A 22,500-nucleotide genomic window follows, 5' to 3' on the forward strand; every position below is an offset into this window, starting at 1 on the left:
TCCCGAGCCTCAGCATGTCAATTTATGCTGCGGAGATGAGTGTTCTCTGCAGGTAGAATAGAACTGAAGTCCACAGCAGCCTGAACCCAAATCGTGGGCACGGGCAGCTGCGTTCTCCCGTGGACAACACTCACATCTCTGCAGGAAGGCTGACACTGTGTACTAGACGCCGTGTCTCTAGATAATGGCCACATAGTTTAACAGTGAGAAATTTGTTGCTACAGCAACATTTTTGTGAAGTACCTGTGGATTCAAAATGCTTACTATACTCTTGAATAAAATCCTTGAGGGGTCCAGTTTCCAAAATGGGGTCACTTGTGGGGGGTTTCTGCTGTACAGGTACCAAAGGGGCCCTGCTAATGTGACATGGTGCCCGCAATTTATTTCAACTTTTCCAGAATTCAAATGGTGCTCCTTCCATTTCAAGCCCTCCCATTTATCCAAACAGTTTTTTTGCCACATGTAGGGTATCCCTGTGCTCATAAGACATTGGATAACAACCTGTGGGGTCAACTTTTTGTTGTTGCCTCTTGAAAAAGTAAGAACTTTGATGCTAAAGCAACATTTTTGTAAAAAAAATGAAAAATTTTCAATATGGCGACCTAAGCTTATCAAATTCTGTGAAGTACTCGTGGATTCAAACTGCTCACTATACACCTAGATAAAAGCTTTGAGGTGTCTTGTTTCCAGAATGGGTTCACTTGTGGGGGACCTCCACTGTTTAGGCACCTTAGGGGCTTTCCAAATGCAACATAGCGTCCGCTAATGATTCCAGCCAATTGTGCAGTCAAATGGCGCTCCTTCCCTTCCGAGCCCTGCTGTGCACCCAAACAGTTGATTTCCACACACACAAGGTATCAGCATACTCAGGAGAAATTGCACAATACATTTTATGCGGAATTTTTTCCTTTTTCTCTTGTAAAAAAAAAAAAAAAAAGCTACTGGGTTGAAATAACAATTTTGTGGTAAAAATGTATTTTTTTATTTTCACAGCTCAACATTATAAACTTCTGTGAAGCACCTGGGTGTTCAGGGTACTCACCAAACATCTAGATAAATTCCTTGTGGGGTCTATTTTCCAAAATGTGGCCACATGTTGAGGAGCTTCACTGTTTAGGCACCTCAGGGGCTCTCCTAATGCAACATTGCGTCCGCTATTGATTCCAGACAATTTTGCAGTCAAATGGCACTCCTTCCCTTACGAGCCCCGCCGTGTGCCCAAACAGTTGATTTCCACCACATATAAGGTATCGCCAAACTCAGGAGAAATTGCACAACAAATTTCATGGTGATTTTTTCCTGTTACCCTTGTGAAAAAAAAGCTACCTGGTGGAAGTAATAATTTTGTGGTAAAATTTTATTTATTTTTCTATTTTCATAGCTCAACGTTCTAAAATTCTGTGAAGCACCTGGGGGTTCAGGGTACTCACCAAACATCTAGATAAATTCCTTGAGGGGCCTAGTTTCCAAAATGGGGTCACTTGTGCAGGGTGTCACTTTTGGGTATATACTGTCATCTAGGCCTATCGAAGTCACTTCAAATATGATGTGGTCCCTAAAAAAATGGTTTTTGTAAATTTTTATGTAAAAATGAGAAATCGCTGATAAACTTTGAACCCCACTAACTTCCTAACAAAAAAAAAAAAAAATTGTTTCCAAAATTGTGCTTATGTAAAGTAGACATGTGGGAAATGTTATTTATTAACTATTTTGTGTCACAGAACTCTCTGGTTTAACGGTATAAAAATTCAAAAGTTGAAAATTGCTAAATTTTCAAAATTTGTCAAAATTCAATTTGTTTCATAAATAAACGTAAAAAATATTGTCCTAAATTTGATACTAACATGAAGTCCAATATGTAACGAAAAAACAATCTCAGAATAACCGGGATCTGTTGAAGCATTCCAGAGTTATAACCTCATGAAGTGACACTGGTCAAAACTGCAACATTTGGTCTGGTCATTAAGGTGAAAATTAGCTCCGTCACTAAGGGGAAAAGACAGATTTTTCAAAAGTTTTATGGACTGATGAAATGAGAGTGACTCTTGATGGGCCAGATGGATGGGCCAGAGGCTGGATCAGTAAAGGGCAGAGAGCTCCACTTCGACTCCGATGCCAGCAAGGTGGAGGTGGAGTACTGGTATGGGCTGGTATCATCAAAGATGAACTTGTGGGACCTTTTCGGGTTGAGGATGAATTGAAGCTCAACTCCCAGATCTACTGCCAGTTTCTGGAAGACAACTTCTTCAAGCAGTGGTACAGGAAGAAATCGGTATCGTTCAAGAAAAACATGATTTTCATGCAGGACAATGCTCCATCACATGCATCCAACTACTCCACAGTGTGGCTGGCCAGTAAAGGTCTACAAGATGAAAAAATAATGACCTAGCCCCCTTGTTCACCTGATCTGAACCCGATAGAGAACCTGTGGTCCCTCATAAAATGTGAGATCTACAGGGAGGGAAAACAGTACACCTCTCGGAACAGTGTCTAGGAGACTGTGGTGGCTGCTGCACGCAATGTTGATCGTACACAGATCAAGCACCTGACAGAATCTATGAATGGTAGGCTGTTGAGTGTCATCATAAAGAAAAGGTAGCTATATTGGTCACTAATTTTTTGGGGTTTTGTTTTTGCATGTCAGAAATGTTTATTTCTAAATTTTGTGCAGTTATATTGGTTTACCTGGTGAAAATAAACAAGTAAGATGGAAATATATTTGGTTTTTATTAAGTTGCCTAATAATTCTGCACAGTAATAGTTGAAAAACAAATATCCTCCTAAGATAGCCAAATCTAAAAAAGAAAATGCACTCCAACTTCCAAAAATATTAAGCTTTGATATTTATGAGTCTTTTGGGTTGATTGAGAACATAGTTATTGATCAATAATAAAAAAAAATTCTCTAAAATACAACTTGCCTAATAATTCTGCACACGTATGTGGGAGTCGGAGTCGTGGAGTCGGTGCAAAAGAAATTGAGGAGTCAGAATCGCAGGTTTGGCTTACCGACTCCACAGCCCTCATTGAAGGAAAGATGAATGCGACCAAGTACAGATATATCCTGGAAGAAAACCTCTTCCAAAGTGCTCTAGACCTCACACTTGGCTGAAGGTTCACCTTCCAACAAGACAATGACCCTAAGCACACAGCTAAAATAACAAAGGAGTGGCTTCAGAACAACTATGTGACCATTCTTGACTGGCCCAGCCAGAGCCCTGACCTAAACCCAATTGCACATCTCTGGAGATACTTGAAAATGGCTGTCCACCAATGTTCACCATCCAACCTTACGGAACTGGAGAAGATCTGCAAAGACGAATGGCAAAGGATCCCCAAATCCAGGTGTGAAAAACTTGTTGCATCATTCCCAAAAAGACACATGGCTGTACAAGCTCAAAAGGTTGCTTCTACTCAATACTGAGCAAAGGGGCTGAACACTTAAGACCATGTGATGTTTCCGTTTTTCTTGTTTAATAAATTTGCAAAAATGTCTACATTTCTGTATTTTTTTTTCTGACAAGATGGGACGCAGAGTGTAGATTATTGAGAAAGAGAATTAATTTCTTTTTAATTTACCATATGGCTGCAATGAAACAAAGTGAAAAATGTAAAGGGGTCTGAATACTTTCCATATCCACCGTACACACCGCATGCCTGAGAGTGCACAACTAATGCAATACACGATTAGAAAGGCTTAAGTTCTGTATATTATAAATAGAGTCATGATATGTATTTCATTAGTTATTTCTACCAAAAATGCACTGAAATAAAAAAATATTAATTTAAGTGCCGATTTATTATGCACTATGTACAGTCATTATGATTATAATCGTAAAATGAAAAATACCATGGAAATGGTACGTGCGACAGAAATTCTGATTACATTTCTGAAAGCAGTGCCTCAAAATACATACAGACAACATAGTTTAAAACAGGAAACAGAAAAAAAAGTTAAAATTTGTTGACCAGTCTTATCAAACGCAGCATTTAGGGGTAGAGGAGAGAGAATAAGCTTCCTCCCACCTTTGATCACTGCCCCCACGATGTAATCGTGATGACTTGATCGTTGCCATGGTGACCCGAGGTTATCAAGAGGAGCTTTGGGTAACAAAGGTACAGAAAGCCTCTGGGAGCATGCCAGGAGTATGATTCCAGAGGCTTCTGTCAGTACTGCACTGACAACTACAAGTGCATCTTAAAATTAAAATATCATAAAAAGTTAAGTTATTTCAGTAATGCAATACAAAACGTGAAGCACATATATTATATAGAGTCATTACACACAGTGATCTATTCCAAGTGTTTATTTCTGTTAATGTAGATGATTATGGCTTACAGCCAATGAAAACCTAAAAGTCATTATCTCAGAAAATTAGAACATATAAAAGAACACCTGTAAAAAATGATTTTAAACTCAAAAATGTTGGCCTACTGAAAAGTCTGTATAGTAAATGCCTCAATACTTGGTCGGAGCTCCTTTTGCATGAATTACTACATCAATGAGACGTGGCATGGAGGCGATCAGCCTGTGGCACTGCTGAGGTGTTATGGAAGCTCAGGTTGCTTTGATCGCAGTCTTCAGCTCGTCTGCATTGTTGGGTCTGGTGTGTCTCATCTTCCTCTTGACAATACATTATAAATTATGGGGTTTAAATCAGGAGAGTTTGCTGGCCAATCAATCACAGTGATACTGTGATTATTAAACCAGGTATTGGTACCTTTGGCAGTGTGGACAGGTGCCAAGTCCTGCTGGTAAATTAAATTTGTGTCTCCAAAAAGCTTGTTGGCAGAGGGAAGCATGAAGTGCACTAAAATTTCCTTGCACAAGGCTGCGCTGTCTTTGGTCTTGTTAAAACACAGTGGACCTACACCAGCAGATGACATGGCTCTCCACACCATCACTGATTGTGGAAACTTCACACTAGACCTCAAGCAGCTTGGATTGTGGCCTCTCCACTCTTCCTCCAGACTCTGGGACCGCGATTTCCAAATGAAATGCAAAATTTACTTTCATCTGAAAACACCTTGGACCACTGAGCAACAGTCCAGATCTTTTTCTCCTTAGCCCAGGTAAGACGCTTCTGGTGTTGTCTCTATTGGTCATGAGTGGCTTGACACAAGGAATGTGACACTTGTTGTCCATGTTCTGGATACGTGTGTATGTGTGCGCGTGGTGGCTCTTGCAGAACTGACTCCAGCAGAGGTCCACTCCTTGGTAATCGCCCCCAAATTTTTGAATGGTCTTTTCTTAACAATCCTTTCAAAGCTGTGGTTATCCTGGTTACTTGTTCACCTTTTTCTACCACACTTTTTCCTTCCACTCAAACCTCCATTAATATGCTTGGATACAGCACTCTGAACAGCCAGCTTCTTTAGCAACGACATTTTGTGGCCTCCTTCTGGAGTGTGTCAATGACTGCCTTATAGACATCTGTCAAGTCAGCAGTCTTCCTCATGATTGTGTAACCTACTGAACCAGACAAAGGGACCATTTTAAATGCTTAGGAAGCCTTTGCAGGTGTTTTGTGGTAATTATTCTAATTTTTGAGATCATGACTTTTGGCTTTTCATTAGCTGTAAGCCATATTCATCAACATTAACAGAAATAAACACTTGAAATATATCACTCTGTGTGTAATGACTATATAATATATGCATTTCCCTTTTTTAGGGCGGCACGGTGGCTCAGTGGTTAGCACTGCAGTCTTGCAGCGCTGGGGTCCTGGGTTCAAATCCCACCAAGGACACTATCTGCAAGGAGTTTGTATGTTCTCCCCGTGTTTGCGTGGGTTTCCTCCGGTTTCCTCCCACACTCCAAAGACTCTATATTGTGAGCCCCAATGGGGACAGTGTTGCCAATGTATGTAAAGTGCTGTGGAATTAATAGCGCTATATAAATGAATAAAATTATTATTACTATTTTGTATTGAATTACTGAAATATATGAACTTTTTGATGATCTAATTTATTGAGATGCACATGTATAGTGTATTGCAATGCTGGTAAAAAAATAAGGTTTCAAAAATTATGCGGATGTACAGTAGGCTTTTATATGGTTTGACTATCAACATGGAAAAATATTATTCCATTAAAAATGTAGGTTTAATCGTAGATTTCTCATTTACACAAGTGTTGTAATATCAGAAAATGAACCCCTCCAATTTGTCACACAATTTCTCACTAACACAGCAGTAATCGGCATGTGGTTGGAAACTACTGTTTGGTCATGGCAGGGCTGAGAAGGAAGGAATTTCCAGGAATATTCAGGAAAGGTGGCAAAGCTCCATTAACATCTGCTGAAGATAGGCCATCTACCAGCAAAAGTAAGATGTCTACTACTTTCCGTGGACAATCCGATGTGCTCCCTTTTTTACGGACACTAAGAACTGGAAGAAAGGTAGATGATGCCCAAAAACAGAAAATGCTTGAATGGATCTCAAGTGGTCCAACAAGTGCCCTCTCCTCCACCACAACTACCGCATCCAAAAAACACCAGTCCTCTGAGTTGTCATCCCAATCACACTTGCTTTCTCCCAGATCTCAAGTCTCCATCCGCCCTGCACAGTATGGTGGAACAGAGATGGCTGAGTCTGCAGAGCTGTTCAGTCACACTATAGCCTGGGAATCAGAGGTCTGCTCCCAAGCTACAGTGAGTACAGACCAGGAAATGGTCTGCAGTGATGCCCAGAACCTTTGTGACTAAGATTCAGACCCTGATGACCAAGTTTCTGAGCATAATGTAGACGCTTATTCACAAACTGTAACACCTGTTTTAATAGACAATGAGGAACATACTGATGACGATGAGACGCAGATACCAGATTGGGATGACAACTTAAATATTCGGTCAGGGCAGGAAGAAGCTTGGTCTGAGGGTGAGGGGAGTGCAAACACAACAATTGATGAGGAAGTTCTAGATCCCACAAACTGTCAACCCACAGTCAGGCACTCGAGGAGGTCAACAGAGGCGGTGGAGGAGGATGCAACTGACGACGAAGTTACCTTGCGCCTTCCTTGACAGAGGAGGCGTACTGCTAGCACGTCTACAACTGCATCCTCAGCCACCACTCTGCCTCTGAGCACTAGTCGGGGTGGCTCAGCAGGTCGCATGCCCTCTAAGCCTTGACTAGCCTGGTCCTTTTTTGACCTTGCATAGGATCGCCCAAATCATGTGATCTGTAAAATTTGTCGAGAATCTGTTAGTAGAGGCCAAAACCTCAGCAGTTTGACAACTTCTTCCATGAATCGTCACATGAATAAATATCATATGTCCCAGTGGGAAGCTCACCATGCTGCAATGCGGCCTAGCGGAGCGGACCATCCACCGCCTGCCCGTTCCAGTGCATCTGCGCGCTCTTCATCTTCTAGGACTGTGGGGACAGCTGTCACACCTGGTTTTCCACGCACAACTTCCACTACTGTAAGCGCAACAGGCAGTTTGCTTGTTAGGTCGTCAGTTGGTTTGGAAGGGGAAACAAGTGCGTGTGTACAGCTCTCTCAGACATCGATAGCACAAATGTTGGATGAAGGCAACATCATGTCTACGCCTGCACTTTCCTCACAAACCTGCATTTTTCCAGGGACACCCTACTCAACACCGTCTACACACAGCAGCCAGATCTCTGTCCCTCAGATGTGGACAAATAAAAGGCCATTTCCTGCAACCCATGACAAAGAGGTTGACTTTATCCCTCTGTAAGCTCTTGGCTACCGAAATGCTGCCTTTCTGCCTGGTGGACACATAGGATTTTAGAGACCTTATGTCTGTCGCTGTGCCCCAGTACCAGATGCCCAGTCGCCACTACTTCTCTAAGAAAGGTGTGCCTGCGCTACACCAGCATGTCGCACACAACATCACCGCTTCCTTGAGAAACTCTGTGTGTGAACGGGTGCATTTCACCACAGATACTTGGACCAGTAAGCATGGACAGGGACGTTACATGTCACTGACTGGGCACTGGGTCACTATGGTGATAGATGGTGAAGGGTCTGCTGCACAAGTCTTGCCGTCCAAGACTTGTGTGTCAATCCTTTGTTTGTCCAAGTTCCTCCACTGCTTCTGCCTCCTCAACCTCGTCTGGGTCCTCCACCTCCGCCCCAAGCCTGCCTGGTCAGGCCACCAGCGTTCTCACTGTGCAGAAGGAATCACACACCCCTCATTACTATGCTGGCAGCAGAGCGCAACGGCATCAAGCGGTCTTTATCTTGAAATGTCTTGGAAATAGAAGTCACACAGCGGCTGAGTTGTGGGCAGCTCTGGGAGACTGAGTTTGGAAAATGGTTGTCTCCACTCAACCTTCAGCCTGGTAAGGCAGTGTGCGACAATGCTGCAAACCTGGGTGCGGTCCTTCACCTGGGCAAGGTGACACACGTGCCTTGTATGGCTCACGTGTTGAACCTTGTTGTCCAGCAATTTTTAACACACTATCCCGGCCTAGATGGCCTTCTGAACAGGGCACGAAAACTGTCTGCTCACTTCCGCCGTTCAACCGCCGCTGCTGAGCGACTTGCATCGCTCCAGAAGTCTTTCAGCCTGCCGGTTCATTGCCTGAAATGCGATGTGTCGACACGCTGGAATTCGACTCTCCACATGTTACAGCGACTGTGGCAGCACCGCCGAGCCCTGGTGCAATACGTCATGACGTATAGCCTGGGCCAACGAGATGCAGAGGTGGGGAAGATCACCCTGATGGAGTGGTCTCAGATCAAGGACCTATGCACCCTTATGCACAGTTTCGACATGGCGATGAATATGTTTAGCGCTGACAATGCCATTATCAGCATGACAATTCCAGTCATTTACATGCTGGAGCACACGCTAAACACTATTCGGAGTCAGGCGGTGGGACAACAGGAAGGGGAGGAACTACAGGAGAATTCATATGCGGAAGAGACAACAACATTACCAAGGTCCAGACGTTAATCATCACCAAGGCGGCAGGCATGGGACCATGGGGGACAGGGATCAACAAGGGCGCATGGTAGAAGGCGAAATGTTGAGGAAGGTGCAGGGGAACATGAAGAAATGGAGGACGAACTGTCCATGGACATGGAAGACTCAGCGGATGAGGGAGACCTTGGTCAAATTTCAGTTGAAAGAGGTTGGGGGGAGATTTCAGAGGAAGAAAGGATGGTTAGCACCTCTATGCCACAAACACAGCGTGGACTTGGTCCGCATGGCTGCGCCAGACACATGAGCACCTTCTTGCTGCACTACCTCCAACATGACCTTCGTATTGTCAAAATTAGAAGTGAGGATGACTACTGGCTTGCCACACTATTAGATCCCCGGTACAAGTCCAAATTTTGTGACATAATTCCAGCCATAGAAAGGGACGCACTTATGCAGGAGTATCAGCAAAAGCTGTTACTCGATCTTAGCTCGGCTTTTCCACCAAACACCCGTGGTGCACGGAGTGAATCTCCCAGTTGTAACTCGACAAACATGGGACGGTCTCGTCATCATCAACAGTCTACCCGTACCAGCAGCACCGTATCTGATGCTGGTAACAGCAATTTTATTGAATCTTTTCATAAATTTTTAGACCATCCTTTGCAAGGCCACCAGAGACAACAAGTCTGACACATAGTCAACGGCTGGAGAGGATGATACAGTAGTATATCCAAATGAACATCGATGCCATGACTTTGCAAATGGAGCCTTGCTCGTTTTGGGATTCAAATCTTGAAAAATGGCCAGAGTTTTCCACTTACGCCTTGGAGATCTTGTCGTGTCCAGCTGCCAGCGTTGTCTCTGAACGTGTCTTCAGTGCTGCTGGGTGTGTGCTGACAGATAAGCGCACGCGTCTGTCCAGTGACAATGTGGACAGACTAACGTTCATCAAAATGAACAAGTCATGGATCAACAAGGAATTTTCTACCCCTGTGTCATCATGGGGAGAGTAAATGCTTGTGTATTTTGAAAGTGCTTGATGCAAATGTACCTGTAAAGTGTACAACTGGGGCACAAGTGCTGCCACTGAAGGGGTGGGTGTCTGTGTGGCCCAATTTTTGGAAAAAAGGGAGACTCCGCTTGGAGTAAGCCTTGCTTGCAGTGTTTCTAAAAATGATCCAAGATGAACAGATCTGGGATCAGCAAAGACTTTGCTACCTACCCCGGTGCCATCCTGGGGACAGTTAAGGCTGGCGTATTTTTGAATGTGCTTGATGCATATCTACCTGTGAAGTGTACAACTGGGGCACAAGTGCTGCCACTGAAGGGGTGTTTGTGTGGCCCAATTTTTGGAAAAAAGGGAGACTCCGCTTTGAGTCCCCTTGCGGTGTTATACATGATTTTAGAAGGGCATGCCATGCCTATATCTGTGTCTCGTCCTCTTTTTCCTCGCCACGCTGTTTTGTTTTCGCATGAGAATTTGTTCTTGTCACTTTCCCATGTGGTTGTGTTGTGAGTTGTTTGTCACCTTTTGGACACCTTTGAGGGTGTTTTCTAGGTGTTTTTATGAGTTTGTGATTGCCTCCCATTGTTTCCTATGCGGTTCGAGTGGTTCGCCGAACCAAACTCGAGCCGAACCACGACCGGTTCGCTCATCTCTATTCAAAAGCAAAGATTAGTTCTAGCACCGACCCTGGCAGTTTCTGCAGAAGCTCTGCTCTCAGATAAGCAGAGCTATCACAGAGATTGTGTTGGGAACAGGTCCTGAGCCTGCACAATCATCATGAAGTACTGGTGTATTTATTTGCAGGAACATCTTCCCAAATAAGACAAACTATTACATCTAATGTCGGTGAGTGGTTAAAAGAGTTTTCTAGTTTTCAGAAAAAACGATTCCTGACTGGACTTTAAAAAACAAACAAAACTGTACGTTACCCTCCCTGGGTCCATTGCAGGGTCACTATGTAAAGTGGCGGTTTGGGAGCCAATAACTGAGCTCAGTACTCAGCCTGAGTTGATCGCATGAGCTGCTAGAGCCAATATGCTTATAAACCATAACTCTGTCATAGCCCATATGAATCCTTTAACGTTAGGTCCATTAATATTACAATTTCATGTTTGTTTCAGACATTTTCTACTTAATTTCTCCCACAAATAGAAATGTGTAATAAATAATCTAGCGATAAATAATGTATAACTGGTAGAGAAAGGTTGAACTTAATGGATCTGTGTCTTTTTCAACTTACAGTATGTAACTAGTTAAAAATGTATTTTCTTTTTACCATTGGGAGTCCAACTTCTGAAGCTGCTGTTTCAAGGTTTCTGTTTTAGCTTCCACATCCTTCTTCATTTTAATATATATTTCTTCAGATACTTGTCTACCTTTTTCGGATTCTTGTAGTCTGACAGAAACAATTAATGTTAGATATAGAATAGTTAAAGATTTAAACCTGAATAAAAAGATAAAGATCAGAAATCTATGAGAAGCATTGCACACACTTCTCACATGAACTATAATACTATAGAGTCTTGAAATGGTCTATTAAATCCATTACGCAAGCCGACAATCACCCATAAAGGATATATAGTAGGCATACAATGCGCTTCAATGCCAGGATAACTTACACTATTACATGTGCCTACTTAACCCAGCAAACCGGAAAAATAAATAAAATGGATTCTCCTTAAAGGAAACCAGTCATCAGATTAGATGCAATATGGGGAGATAAGGTATGCACACCAGTGACTATGTAAGGGGAATACATGAAATAGCAGAAACTGCTGTGTGAATACTGACTTGAAAAATCCAATAGCTATATGCAAGAGTGAAAATGTGAAAAATGGAATCTGCATTACTGCCATGAACATATGAATCAAGAGAAATTTAGCTACTGAATTGATCAATGCAATAGAGCCCCAACACTACGCCAAAGTATTTCTCTACGTTGGGGTCCCTAGTTTGTGTGTGTCCTCTCATGCAGTTAAAAAACTTACCATGTATGGGAAGCTGAGACCCAGGCTTATCTCCCCATAGTGATGTTTTTTTAAGTTTTTGCACCCAGTTCAGACTTAGAATGGTGCTCCAAACGTTATTCCTTATTTGTTAGTAGTTTTTCGTTTGTGAACCCTCCCCAACCACACCTATTGCCAATCCATATCATACGCATAAATAGCCTGGGTCTCAGCTTCCCATACACGGTAAGTTTTTTTTAACTGCATGAGAGGACACACACAAGCTAGGGACCCCAACGTAGAGAAATACTTTGGCATAGTGTTGGGGCTCTATTGCATTGATCAATTCAGTAGCTAAATTTCTCTTGATTCATATGTTCATGGCAGTAATGCAGATTCCATTTTTCACATTTTCACTCTTGCATATAGCTATTGGATTTTTCAAGTCAGTATTCACACAGCAGTTTCTGCTATTTCATGTATTCCCCTTACATAGTCACTGGTGTGCATACCTTATCTCCCCATAGTGATGTTTTTTTAGGTTTTTGCACCCAGTTCGGACTTAGAATGGTGTTCCAAACGTTATTCCTTATTTATCAGATTAGATGCAGACTGATTCCAAACCACGGTCAGCATGAAACAGACACTTGCAGCGTGATCAGCCAAGACTCACGGTCCAAGGATCTGCTTTTCATACGTGTACTCAAACGCCACAGCATTTCAGTGAAAAACAGTGTTAGTACTCCAATCAAGCTGCCCACAGTTTGGAGAGCATGAATCTGATGTCAGGTTGCCTTTACCACCAGATCACATTAGGTCATATGAGAAATCTTATGGAAGCAGTCTACAGATAGACGAGTGGCAGATTAAAGAGAACCTTTCACCAGATTTCACCTTTATAAGCTGCGGCCACCTATACAGCATTTTAGAATACTGTATAGAAATGCTCAGGATGCTCGACACAACATAACAGCTTTTATTATAGCCACCTGCGGGGCGGTCGAGTTTTTGGGCACCGCTGGTCTCGGTCCGGCACCTCCTCTCTTCCTTCCCTGCTCCATGTGGATGACGCGTCCTACATCATCTATACAGAGGCCACCATTGCGCTCCTTGTGCATGCACACTTTTCTCTTCCCTATTGAGGGCAGAGCAAAGTAACTGTAATACAGGCACGAAGAAAGGTCAAAGACTGCCCTTGCCTGCAATACTTTAACTACTTCTGTCAGGAGGAATGGGCCCAAATTCCTACCAACTATTGTGAGAAGCTTGTGGAAGGATATCCAAAACGCTTGACCCAAGTCATACAGTTTAAGGGCAATGGTACCAAATACTAATGAAATGTATGGAAACTTTTGACTTTGCAGAAAGTAATTAAAATGCCTTAGGCTATGCGCGCACGTTGTGTAATTGCATGCAGTTACGCTGCGATCTGCACTGCAGCGTAACTGCATGCGTCCTGTGTCCCCTGCACAATCTATGGAGATTGTGCAGGAGCCGTGCGCACATGGCGTATTAGAGCGCAGCGCTTCGGCTGCTGCCAGAAGCGCGTGTTCTTAGAAGTGACATGTCACTTCTTTCGTGCGCTCTGCATGAAGTCCCTGCTCTGTCTATGGGAGGGGCTGGGAGGGGCTACATGCAGAGCGCATGAAATCGGCTTTTGTTTCTGCAGCGATTTGAAGCGCACGTGTGCTCTTTAAAATCGCTGCAGAAATTTCTGCAGGGCCAGTACGCAACGTGCGCACATAGCCTTAACCTTATGTATTAAAAACGGCAGCAAGAGAGGGTACTTATGCTCATCCACTGTTTTAAAACGGCAACAAGAAAAAAAGTGAATAGCACTCCCCAGCGTCGAAAAATCTCCAGGGTTTCAGCTACTGGGGGTAGCAAAGACCCTGGCGATCACAATTTGGTCCGTTTTTTTCCAGTCCCGAGTCACGGGATCACCGGTATATACCGGAGAATCGTGATCACATTGCAGAAAATGGAAGAGCTGGTAAAAAATTATTTATCTCCCACCTAGCATGATCAAATATGTAAGATGGGAGATAAATCTCCTCCCTCAGTCCCCCGCTGTGGCAAAGTGCCCCCACCCCTGGTCCACCTCCCCCTCACAATCACCTAAAATGGCGGGTGCACTTGTTGTGCTCATCGGCTGGACGTGTCCTCCGCCTCAGATTTCTGCCTCATCTGACATGTCAGATGAGGCAGAAAAAGTGATCCCCAAGTCCAGCCAGGTCATCCCCAGTCCTCTTGGTATCTCCTGCAGCATCAGTCCCCCGCCACCCCTCCTTCTCCTTGCTGTCAGAAATGCTGGCTGCATGCGCAGAACGGCTCTCAGCCGGCTCTGCACGCAGGGACACCGAGCTTACTGCAGCTCATACTGCCGTGCTGTAGACCCGGGGAGTGTGGTAGTGTGATTTCAGTATTCTCATGTCACTGCACTTACACTGCTCACATGGAGGGTCTGGTCTTCCAGGAAATGGGGGAAGCATACTCTGAGCGTGCCCCCATATCCTGGAATGAGGTTACTGCAGGTCACTCTGCCCTCGGTTGGATCCAGGCAGAATGGCTGCAGTATGATCACTCAGATCACTGCATCCACACTTCTCTCATGCAGCGCTGCACTTCCAGAACATAGGGGATACGTTCACTGAGCAAGCACCCATATTCTGAAAGGTCCAGAGTCTTCGTGGGACCTACAAAATGGATTACGGTGGACCATATTTTTTTTTCTTTTCAATACACTGGTGAAAGGGGGAACGTGTTAAAGTGTTTTTTTAAACTTTTTTCTTTTTGTCATCCTTATTTTTATTACTGACTGGGTTCGTAATGTTGGGTATCTGATAGACACTGTGACATCACTAACCTCTGAGCTTGATGCCAGCAGACATTACACAACTAGTATCAACCCCATATATTACACCATTTACTACCGCACCATGGCAACAGGATGAGTCGGGTTGAAGTGCCAGGATTGGTGCATCTAATGGATGAGTCACTTCTGGAGTTGCTGCGGCCTGCTATTTTTAGGCTGGGAAGGGCCAAATAACCATGGACCTTCCCACCCTGGGCATACCAGACCCCAGCTTTCCGCTTTACCTTGGTTGGTAATCCAATTTGGGGGGGAACCCACGTTTTTTTTTTTTTTGTTTTTTTAATATATTTATAAATAATTAAAAAAAAAAATATTGTGGGGTGACCTCCAAATTGGATCACCAGCCAAGGTGAAGCGGATAGTGGGGTCTGTAGGTTTCAGCCATCTGCTTTACCCTAACTGGCTGTCAAAAATGGGAGGACCCCATGTCATTTTTCTAAATTATATATTTTTTGGCTAAATAAAAGGCTAAGCGCCCTTTATTGTCACATGAAAGTCAATAAAGGGTGCCTGCTTAGAACATGTAGGGGGTGGGATATTATATGTGTTTTACATCCATCCATCCTTTTTAGGCTATGTACCCATGATCAGGGTTTGCAGCATTTTGGATAGAGAGTGTTTTGCCTGCGTCGAAAACGCTGCGTTGTGCAGTAGAAGTGCAGTGGAAGGCTTTTTAGAACTCTCCTGCCCACTGTGCTTCTTTTCCCTGCAGAATAAACTGACCTGTGGTGTGGCTTCCTGAACTGCAGCATGTCAAAGGTTTGCTGCGGAGATGACAGTATTCTCTGCAGGGAGAATAGAGTTAAAGTCTGCAGAGGCCCGAACCCTGATCGTGGGCATGGGCAGATGCTTTCTCCCGCGGACAACACTCACATCTTTAGGAGGGCTTGCAGGATTTGTTGGACCTTCTACATGAATTCAATTAGCTACTGATACTGAACGAAGAAGATCCAATCAAGTTTAGCAAAAATAGTTCAGATAAAAATTAACTTTTAATAAATACCCTTTAAAAAGGCATTTGCACTCCTTATCAAACCACAAAAGACAGAAATAAAACAAACGCACACATATCCAGGTCCTTGAGGACCCCTAATTACATATATGATGATCCACAGCACCTTAGACACCATAGATCAGGGGAAAAAAAATCACCAAGAACAAACCTTAATATGTCCAAGATCACACCAATCTGTCAATATGGGTGAATCTATCTCAAATCACTCTCTTGGTAGAAATAGCTTCTTAATAAAGCCCAGGAGCTGACAACTCATGATCCCCTAAACACAGGGATCATATTACCAGACCCCTTTCCATAGTATGGAACATTCTCACCCATTCTCCTGTATATGTCGTGTTTATACCAGTCAAAAAGAGGCGTTTCAGTGATCCCTTAATCTCCAGGATCACAATTCCTGTTCATGGCATACATGCAGTGTCTCTCCCAACGCGTTTCATACACCGTAATCATCAGGGGAGTAAAGTAGACAAAATGCAGGTCCTTATCGCAGTGGACTCTAACGCTGCAAAAATAAAAACATTCTAATCGCAGCCCTAAAGCGCAGTAATCTCTGTCCTAAAACCGGGATCGGTATAGAATGACTCACCCATCGGCAGCTGCGGAGTTTCATAGCACTGTGCGCTGCTGCTAGGCAGTCGCCATTATTAAATAGCCATCCCCGGTCCCCTAGCGTGTGACGTCACGTTCGCCCGCTCCTTTCCCCTTCCGGGTTTCAGCAGTGAAACACATGCGTGGAACGAACGCGTCATCAATTGTGATGTCAAGTGCCTGCCCACGCCCCTCACTTCACATGGCGCATTAAGGCACCAGCCGAGAAACAAGCGCTGTACGCGCATGCGCTATCCAGGAATCTACTACCTATTAAATATAACAGGCAGAACAGGCTAAACCAAGGCCCAAAACACAGTGATCTATTAGAACACAATTATTTACCAGATACTATGGCAAGATAGATTTAACTATTTTATTTTATTAGAATAAACAAAACGGTACTCCAAGATCAATATCTGTCTGATGAATACTAATTATGGGGGGAGCAAGGTTACTCACAAAGCCACCGGAAAGGAATTTTTGAACCTATAACAGATACCATGAGGGGGTTAAAGAGGATATGAAAAGAGGAGTGGTTAGGTTTTCTTTTCATATCCTCTTTAACCCCCCATGGTATCTGTTATAGGTTCAAAAATTTGATGACGCGTGCGTTCCACTGCTAAAACCGAGAAGAGGAAAGGAGCAGGCGGACGAGACGTCACACGCTAGGGGACTAGGGGAATGGGGATTGGGGATGGCTATTTAGTAATGGCGACTGCCTAGCAGCGGCACACAGTGCTATGAAACTCCGCTGCTGTCGATGGGCATACCGGTCCAGGTTTTAGGACAGAGATTACTGCGCTTTAGGGCTGCGATTAGAATGTTTGTTTGTTTTATTTTTGCAGCGTTAGGGTCCACTGAGTTAGGATAAGGACCTGCATTTTGTCTACTTTACTCCCCTGAGGATTACTGTGTATGAAACGTGTTGGGAGAGACAGCATGTATTCAATAAACAGGGATCGTGAGCCTGGAGATTAAGGGATAACTGAGAGGCCTCTTTTTGACTGGGATAAACATGACATATACAGGAACTGCTCCAGAATGGGTGAGAATGTTCCATACTATGTAAAGGGTTCTGGTAATATGATCCTGTGTTTAGGGGATCATGAGTTGTCAGCTCCTGGGCTTTATTACGAAGCTATTTCTACCAAGAGAGTGATTTGAGATAGTTTCACCCATATTGACAGATTGGTGTGATCTTGGAAATATTAAGGTTTGTTCTTGGTTGATTTTCTCTGATCTATGGTGTGTTAGGTGCTGTGGACCATCATATGTAATTAGGGGTGCTCAAGGACCTGGATATGTGTGTGTTTGTTTTATTTCTGTCTTTTGTGGTTTGATAAAGAGTGCAAATTCCCTTTTAAAGGGTATTTATTAAAAGTTAATTTTTATCTGAACTATTTTTTGCTAATCTTCACCTTCTACATGAAAATGAAGATCTCACAGGTATGAGACCCTTTAACTTGAGGCTTTCGCCACAACATACTCCTTCCCTTGGAATATCACTAGCCATAAACACCTTTTTTAATACCATGGTTCACGATATTCAAAATCTCAAAGTCCAGCATAGGACACAAGAGAATTTTACTAAGAAAGAGAGAGACGCCATTTTGTCTCTTATAAATAATCAGTCTTTTGTGATTAAGGAAGCCTATAAAGGCAGTAATGTCATTGTTTGGCACATGGAGGTGTATATTGCGGAGGCCAGGAGACAATTACAATATACAGTACATCCCTATATGTCTTACTAACATCAGACTCTACATCTATTTTTAAAAAAAAGCTACATCTGATTATGAAGCATGCTCTCACGAGTAGTGTCAGTAATAAGAAGGAAAGGGATTATCTGATGACCATCAGTTCCGACATTCTATTGACGAAGGTGCACAAGGCACTCATGAACCCCCTCCCAGGTAGATCCATTGTTGCGGAGATTGGGGGTTGGAATGAAAAACCTTGTGACTATGTGGACTTTTACCTACATCCTCTTGTGACCAACCTTCAGTCATATATACGGGAAACCCAACATCTACTGAGGATCTTGGAAAAAGTTACTGTCGCTCCACATACTCTACTAGTATCACTAGATGTGGAGTCATTATATACTTGTATCGGCCATGAGATTGGGCTGAACACTGTTGCTATATTTCTTCAAGAACGACATTAAGGTATTACAACGAATTGTACCTTCTTACTGGATCTGCTTTCTTTCGTATTAAAACAGAATTATTTTGTCTTTGACTGGGCCTTCTACAGACAGGTCTCTGGACCGCGATGGGCGCATGCTGAGCACCTACTTTTGCCAATCGTTTCTTGGGTTGGTAGAAGGCTGCACACCTTGCCTTGGTTCCGGGGGCAGGTCTGTGGTTGGTTCCGGTACATAGACAATATTTTGCTTTTGTGGACAGAATCGGAGGAAGACTGTTTGAAGTTCGAATTCGAATGTCCTCAATATTCGTTTAACCTGTCAGATTTTGGCTACCTCCATGAATATCTTGGATTTGAGGCTGGATATTTGTGAACAACGGATTGTGACAAATTTATACCATAAGGCTACTTCAAGTAATAGCCTTCATTATGGAAGCTTCCATCCTAGGCATCTCAGGAATGGGATTCCTGTAGGTCAATATCTACGTATCAAAATAAACTGTGGCCATAACTCTGACTTCTTATTACAGGCAAAAGCACTTTCAGGATGACTTAAGGTCCTACCAGGGGCTACCCAAAGGTGGTTATTGGCAGAGCATTTTATCGGGCAAATATGGAGGATCGCCAGTCAATCTTTATGCCCAAGAATACGACACAACAAGCTGATGGTGGAGTACGTCTGGTATGGTTAGAAGAGCCAGAAATCTGAAAGACCATCTGAGTAGGAGCCATTTCACACGCCCAGTAGGCAATCTAGGTACCATTTTTTCTATCACGTGTTCTTTTCCTTGTGGAAATTGTTCCATATGCCAATTCATGTTAGCATAGTCTCTTTTTTCAATCACACGGTCCAGAAGGAACATGACTGAACCATTACATAAATTGCCGTATGACCAACGTTGTTTATGCGCTTACATCCCATGTAAGAAGACATATGTGGGACAGACCACCCAAGAATAATGCAAACGCATCCAGCAGCACTTCTCGAATGTTTCACTCGCCAAAAAACATCGTAAGCAGGGCAAGACACTATGAACAGTTGCAGCGCACTACCTTCAACTACCGTGCAAACACGGAAAGTTGCCCACAGGGAAAGTTGCCCACATGGAAAGTTGCCCACATGGAAAGTTGCCCACACGGAAAATTGCCCACACGGAAAATTGCCAATTGCAGCATCAGAAAGTTTCAGATCTATGATATTTGAGGTGCAAGGCAAGGATGTTCACATATGTGAAAAATGTCCACAGAATATTGCCAACAGACATGAATTCCCACTAGGATTGGGGACTATGTAACCCAGAATGGGAACATATATACCATGAAGCAGGCATTTATACCAGGATGGAGACAACGTGGACCATACATACCAGGACCATACATACCAGCATTGGGACATATATACAATGATGAGGACATATTTACCAGGATGATAGGCATATATACCAGGACGGGGGACATTACTACATAATGAAGGGGGAGGGGAGGCAGTTCATAAGTCTTGATAGAAGTTAGAACGCTACAAGGGCCCATACATGTGAAAAACATGTGTTAGTGGTGGGGTCAGGTCCAAATTTCACACTGGGGCCCATAGGACTCCAGTTACACCACTGCAAAAACACAGGGCTGCCACTAGGAATTTCAGGACCCCATACTGGCAAAATTTCTGGGCCCCCTTGAGACTCCGCATAGGTTGCAACCCAGCTCTGCCTTTACCCCTCAAACCTTCCACACTCCTGACGCCATGCTTGGAAAAATGTGTGTGTGTGTGCGCATATATATAATCTAATATATAAAGCTGTATGTATGTATGTATGTATGTATGTATGTATGTATGTATGTATGTATGTATGTATGTATGTATGCTAAAGGAATCCGCACCGTCACATTTACAATCATGACATTTTCCAGATGCCTCATGTGACTCAGGGAACGTCAGACTATGTTTTGTGGAGAAAATTGAATCCCACGCTTTAGCTTTTCACCAAAAATCCTGCCGCCATTAAAGTCAACGGATCTGGGAGCTACAGGTCATTAATAGGAACTGTGATTGGTTGCTATAGGAACAAAGGACATTCTCATTCTTAGTATAAGAAGCTTATGTGTGGGATAATATGATATCGGAGGGGAGACAGAGAAAGAAAGATAGAGACAGAGGGAGACAGAGAGAGACAGACAGTGAAAGAGACAAATAGAGAGAGGCAGACAGGGAGTGAGACAGGGAGAGGGAAAGAGGTAGACAGAGAGGTAGACAGAGAGGCTGGGAGAGAGGGACAGCGGGAGAGAGACAGACAGAGAGACAGCTACCAACCCAGGCAGCTCTGGATATTACAGCTAGTGTTTATATATATATATATATATATATATATATATATATATATATATATATATATATATATATATATATATATATATATATATATATATATATATATATATATATATATATATATATATATATATATATATATATATATATATATATATATCTATATATCTACACACACATATATATATATATATATATATATATATACATATATATATATATACACATATATATATACACATATATATATATACACATATATATATACACATATATATATACACATATATATATATACACATATATATATATACACATATATATATATACACATATATATATATACACATATATATATATATACACACATATATATATACACACATATATATATACACATATATATATATACATACATACATACATACATACATACATACATATATATATATATATATATATATATACACACACACACACACACATATATACACACATATATACACACACACACACACACACACACACACATATATACTGTATACACATGCATACATACACACAAACACACACAGCCAAAAGTGTTAGCACCCTTGAAGCTGTTCCAGAAAAAGAAAAAAGTGTTGCCCTAAAAAAAATTACATTACAGACATCACTAGGGGGGCGCACAGACATCTAGGGGGGTACACAGACATCACTAGGGGGGTACACATATCCCTAGGGGCCCACAGACATCCCTAGGGAGGCACATACATCCCTAGGGGGACACAGACATCATTAGGGGGCACAGACATCACTAGGGGGGCATGGAAATCACTGGGTGGCACGGTCAGCAATTGCAGAGTACAGACATCACTAGGGGGGCAAACAGCACTGGAGGTGGTACACAGCATTGGAGGGAAAACAGCACTGGTGGTGATAAACAGCACTGGAGGGGGCTGCACAGACAGAGCACTGGGGGGGGGGGCGGCACACAGCACTGGGGGGCTGCACACAGGACTGGAGGCTGCACACAGCACTAAGGGGCTGCACACAGCCCCGGGGGTATGTACACAAGACTGGGGAGCCTGCACACAGTGCTAGGGGGCTGCACACAGCATTGGGGGGCTGCACACAGCACTAGGGGACTGCACACAGCATTGGGGGGCTGCACACAGCATTGGGGGGCTGACCTCACTGGAGAGCAGGCACACAACAGAGGGGGGACTCCAGGCACACAGCTAAACCCGCTCACACAGTCCCGACCACATTTGTATGTAAGCACTGGAGCACTGCGGCCCCTGGGAATCTGCCTGGGGGGGGCGCAGAAAAAGTCATTGCAGGCCCGTGGTTCCATCCCCTCAGCTAAAGCAAGGCAGGGGCACCCCGCCCTCCATCCCCGGCGGTGTTCAGCTCACCGAGCGCCTACCTTTCCCCGCCGGATGCCGTGTCTTCGCCACCTCCGCGTTGCCCGCAGCACTGTGATGAGGCACAGAGTCCCATTGGGCTGCGGGATGACGCACCACCTCCCTGCTCTGCTCCATGCGCCCGGTTTCCGGCCTTGTTTTAGCAGTGTGTGCGCGCACTGGCTGAAACAGCCGAGCCCCTCTGCTGCGGCTGTGACTGGGGCCAGGTGAAGAGGGGAAGCCTGGCCTGCCCAGGGCTTAACAAAGCTAAGTAATTACCCCAGGCCTGTACGGGCCCCCTCTCTTCACC

The 22,500-nt window shown here is 43.5% G+C and overlaps 1 protein-coding gene and 1 long non-coding RNA gene across 3 annotated transcripts in view; both read right to left on the reverse strand.

The window, feature by feature from the left end:
* LOC142303306 (uncharacterized) overlaps window positions 1-7,378 on the reverse strand; it is an 18,151-nt gene extending 10,773 nt beyond the window's left edge. Inside the window, exon 1 of the long non-coding RNA XR_012753005.1 lies at window positions 7,291-7,378. This is a non-coding gene — a long non-coding RNA (uncharacterized LOC142303306). The remainder of the gene's footprint in view (window positions 1-7,290) is intronic.
* The window catches only part of LOC142303305 (RUN and FYVE domain-containing protein 1-like), a 341,419-nt gene that overhangs the window by 118,092 nt on the left and 200,827 nt on the right, over window positions 1-22,500 (reverse strand). Inside the window, exon 13 of one of the 2 annotated variants that reach the window (XM_075344571.1) lies at window positions 11,178-11,297. The exons of the other annotated variant lie outside the window; for it this stretch is intronic. Within the exon in view, the coding sequence (XP_075200686.1) occupies window positions 11,178-11,297 (120 nt within the window). The remainder of the gene's footprint in view (window positions 1-11,177; window positions 11,298-22,500) is intronic. 2 annotated transcript variants of the gene reach the window in all.

Source organism: Anomaloglossus baeobatrachus, chromosome 4 (genome assembly GCF_048569485.1).
Source record: "Anomaloglossus baeobatrachus isolate aAnoBae1 chromosome 4, aAnoBae1.hap1, whole genome shotgun sequence".
NCBI classification, from domain to species: Eukaryota; Metazoa; Chordata; class Amphibia; order Anura; family Aromobatidae; genus Anomaloglossus; species Anomaloglossus baeobatrachus.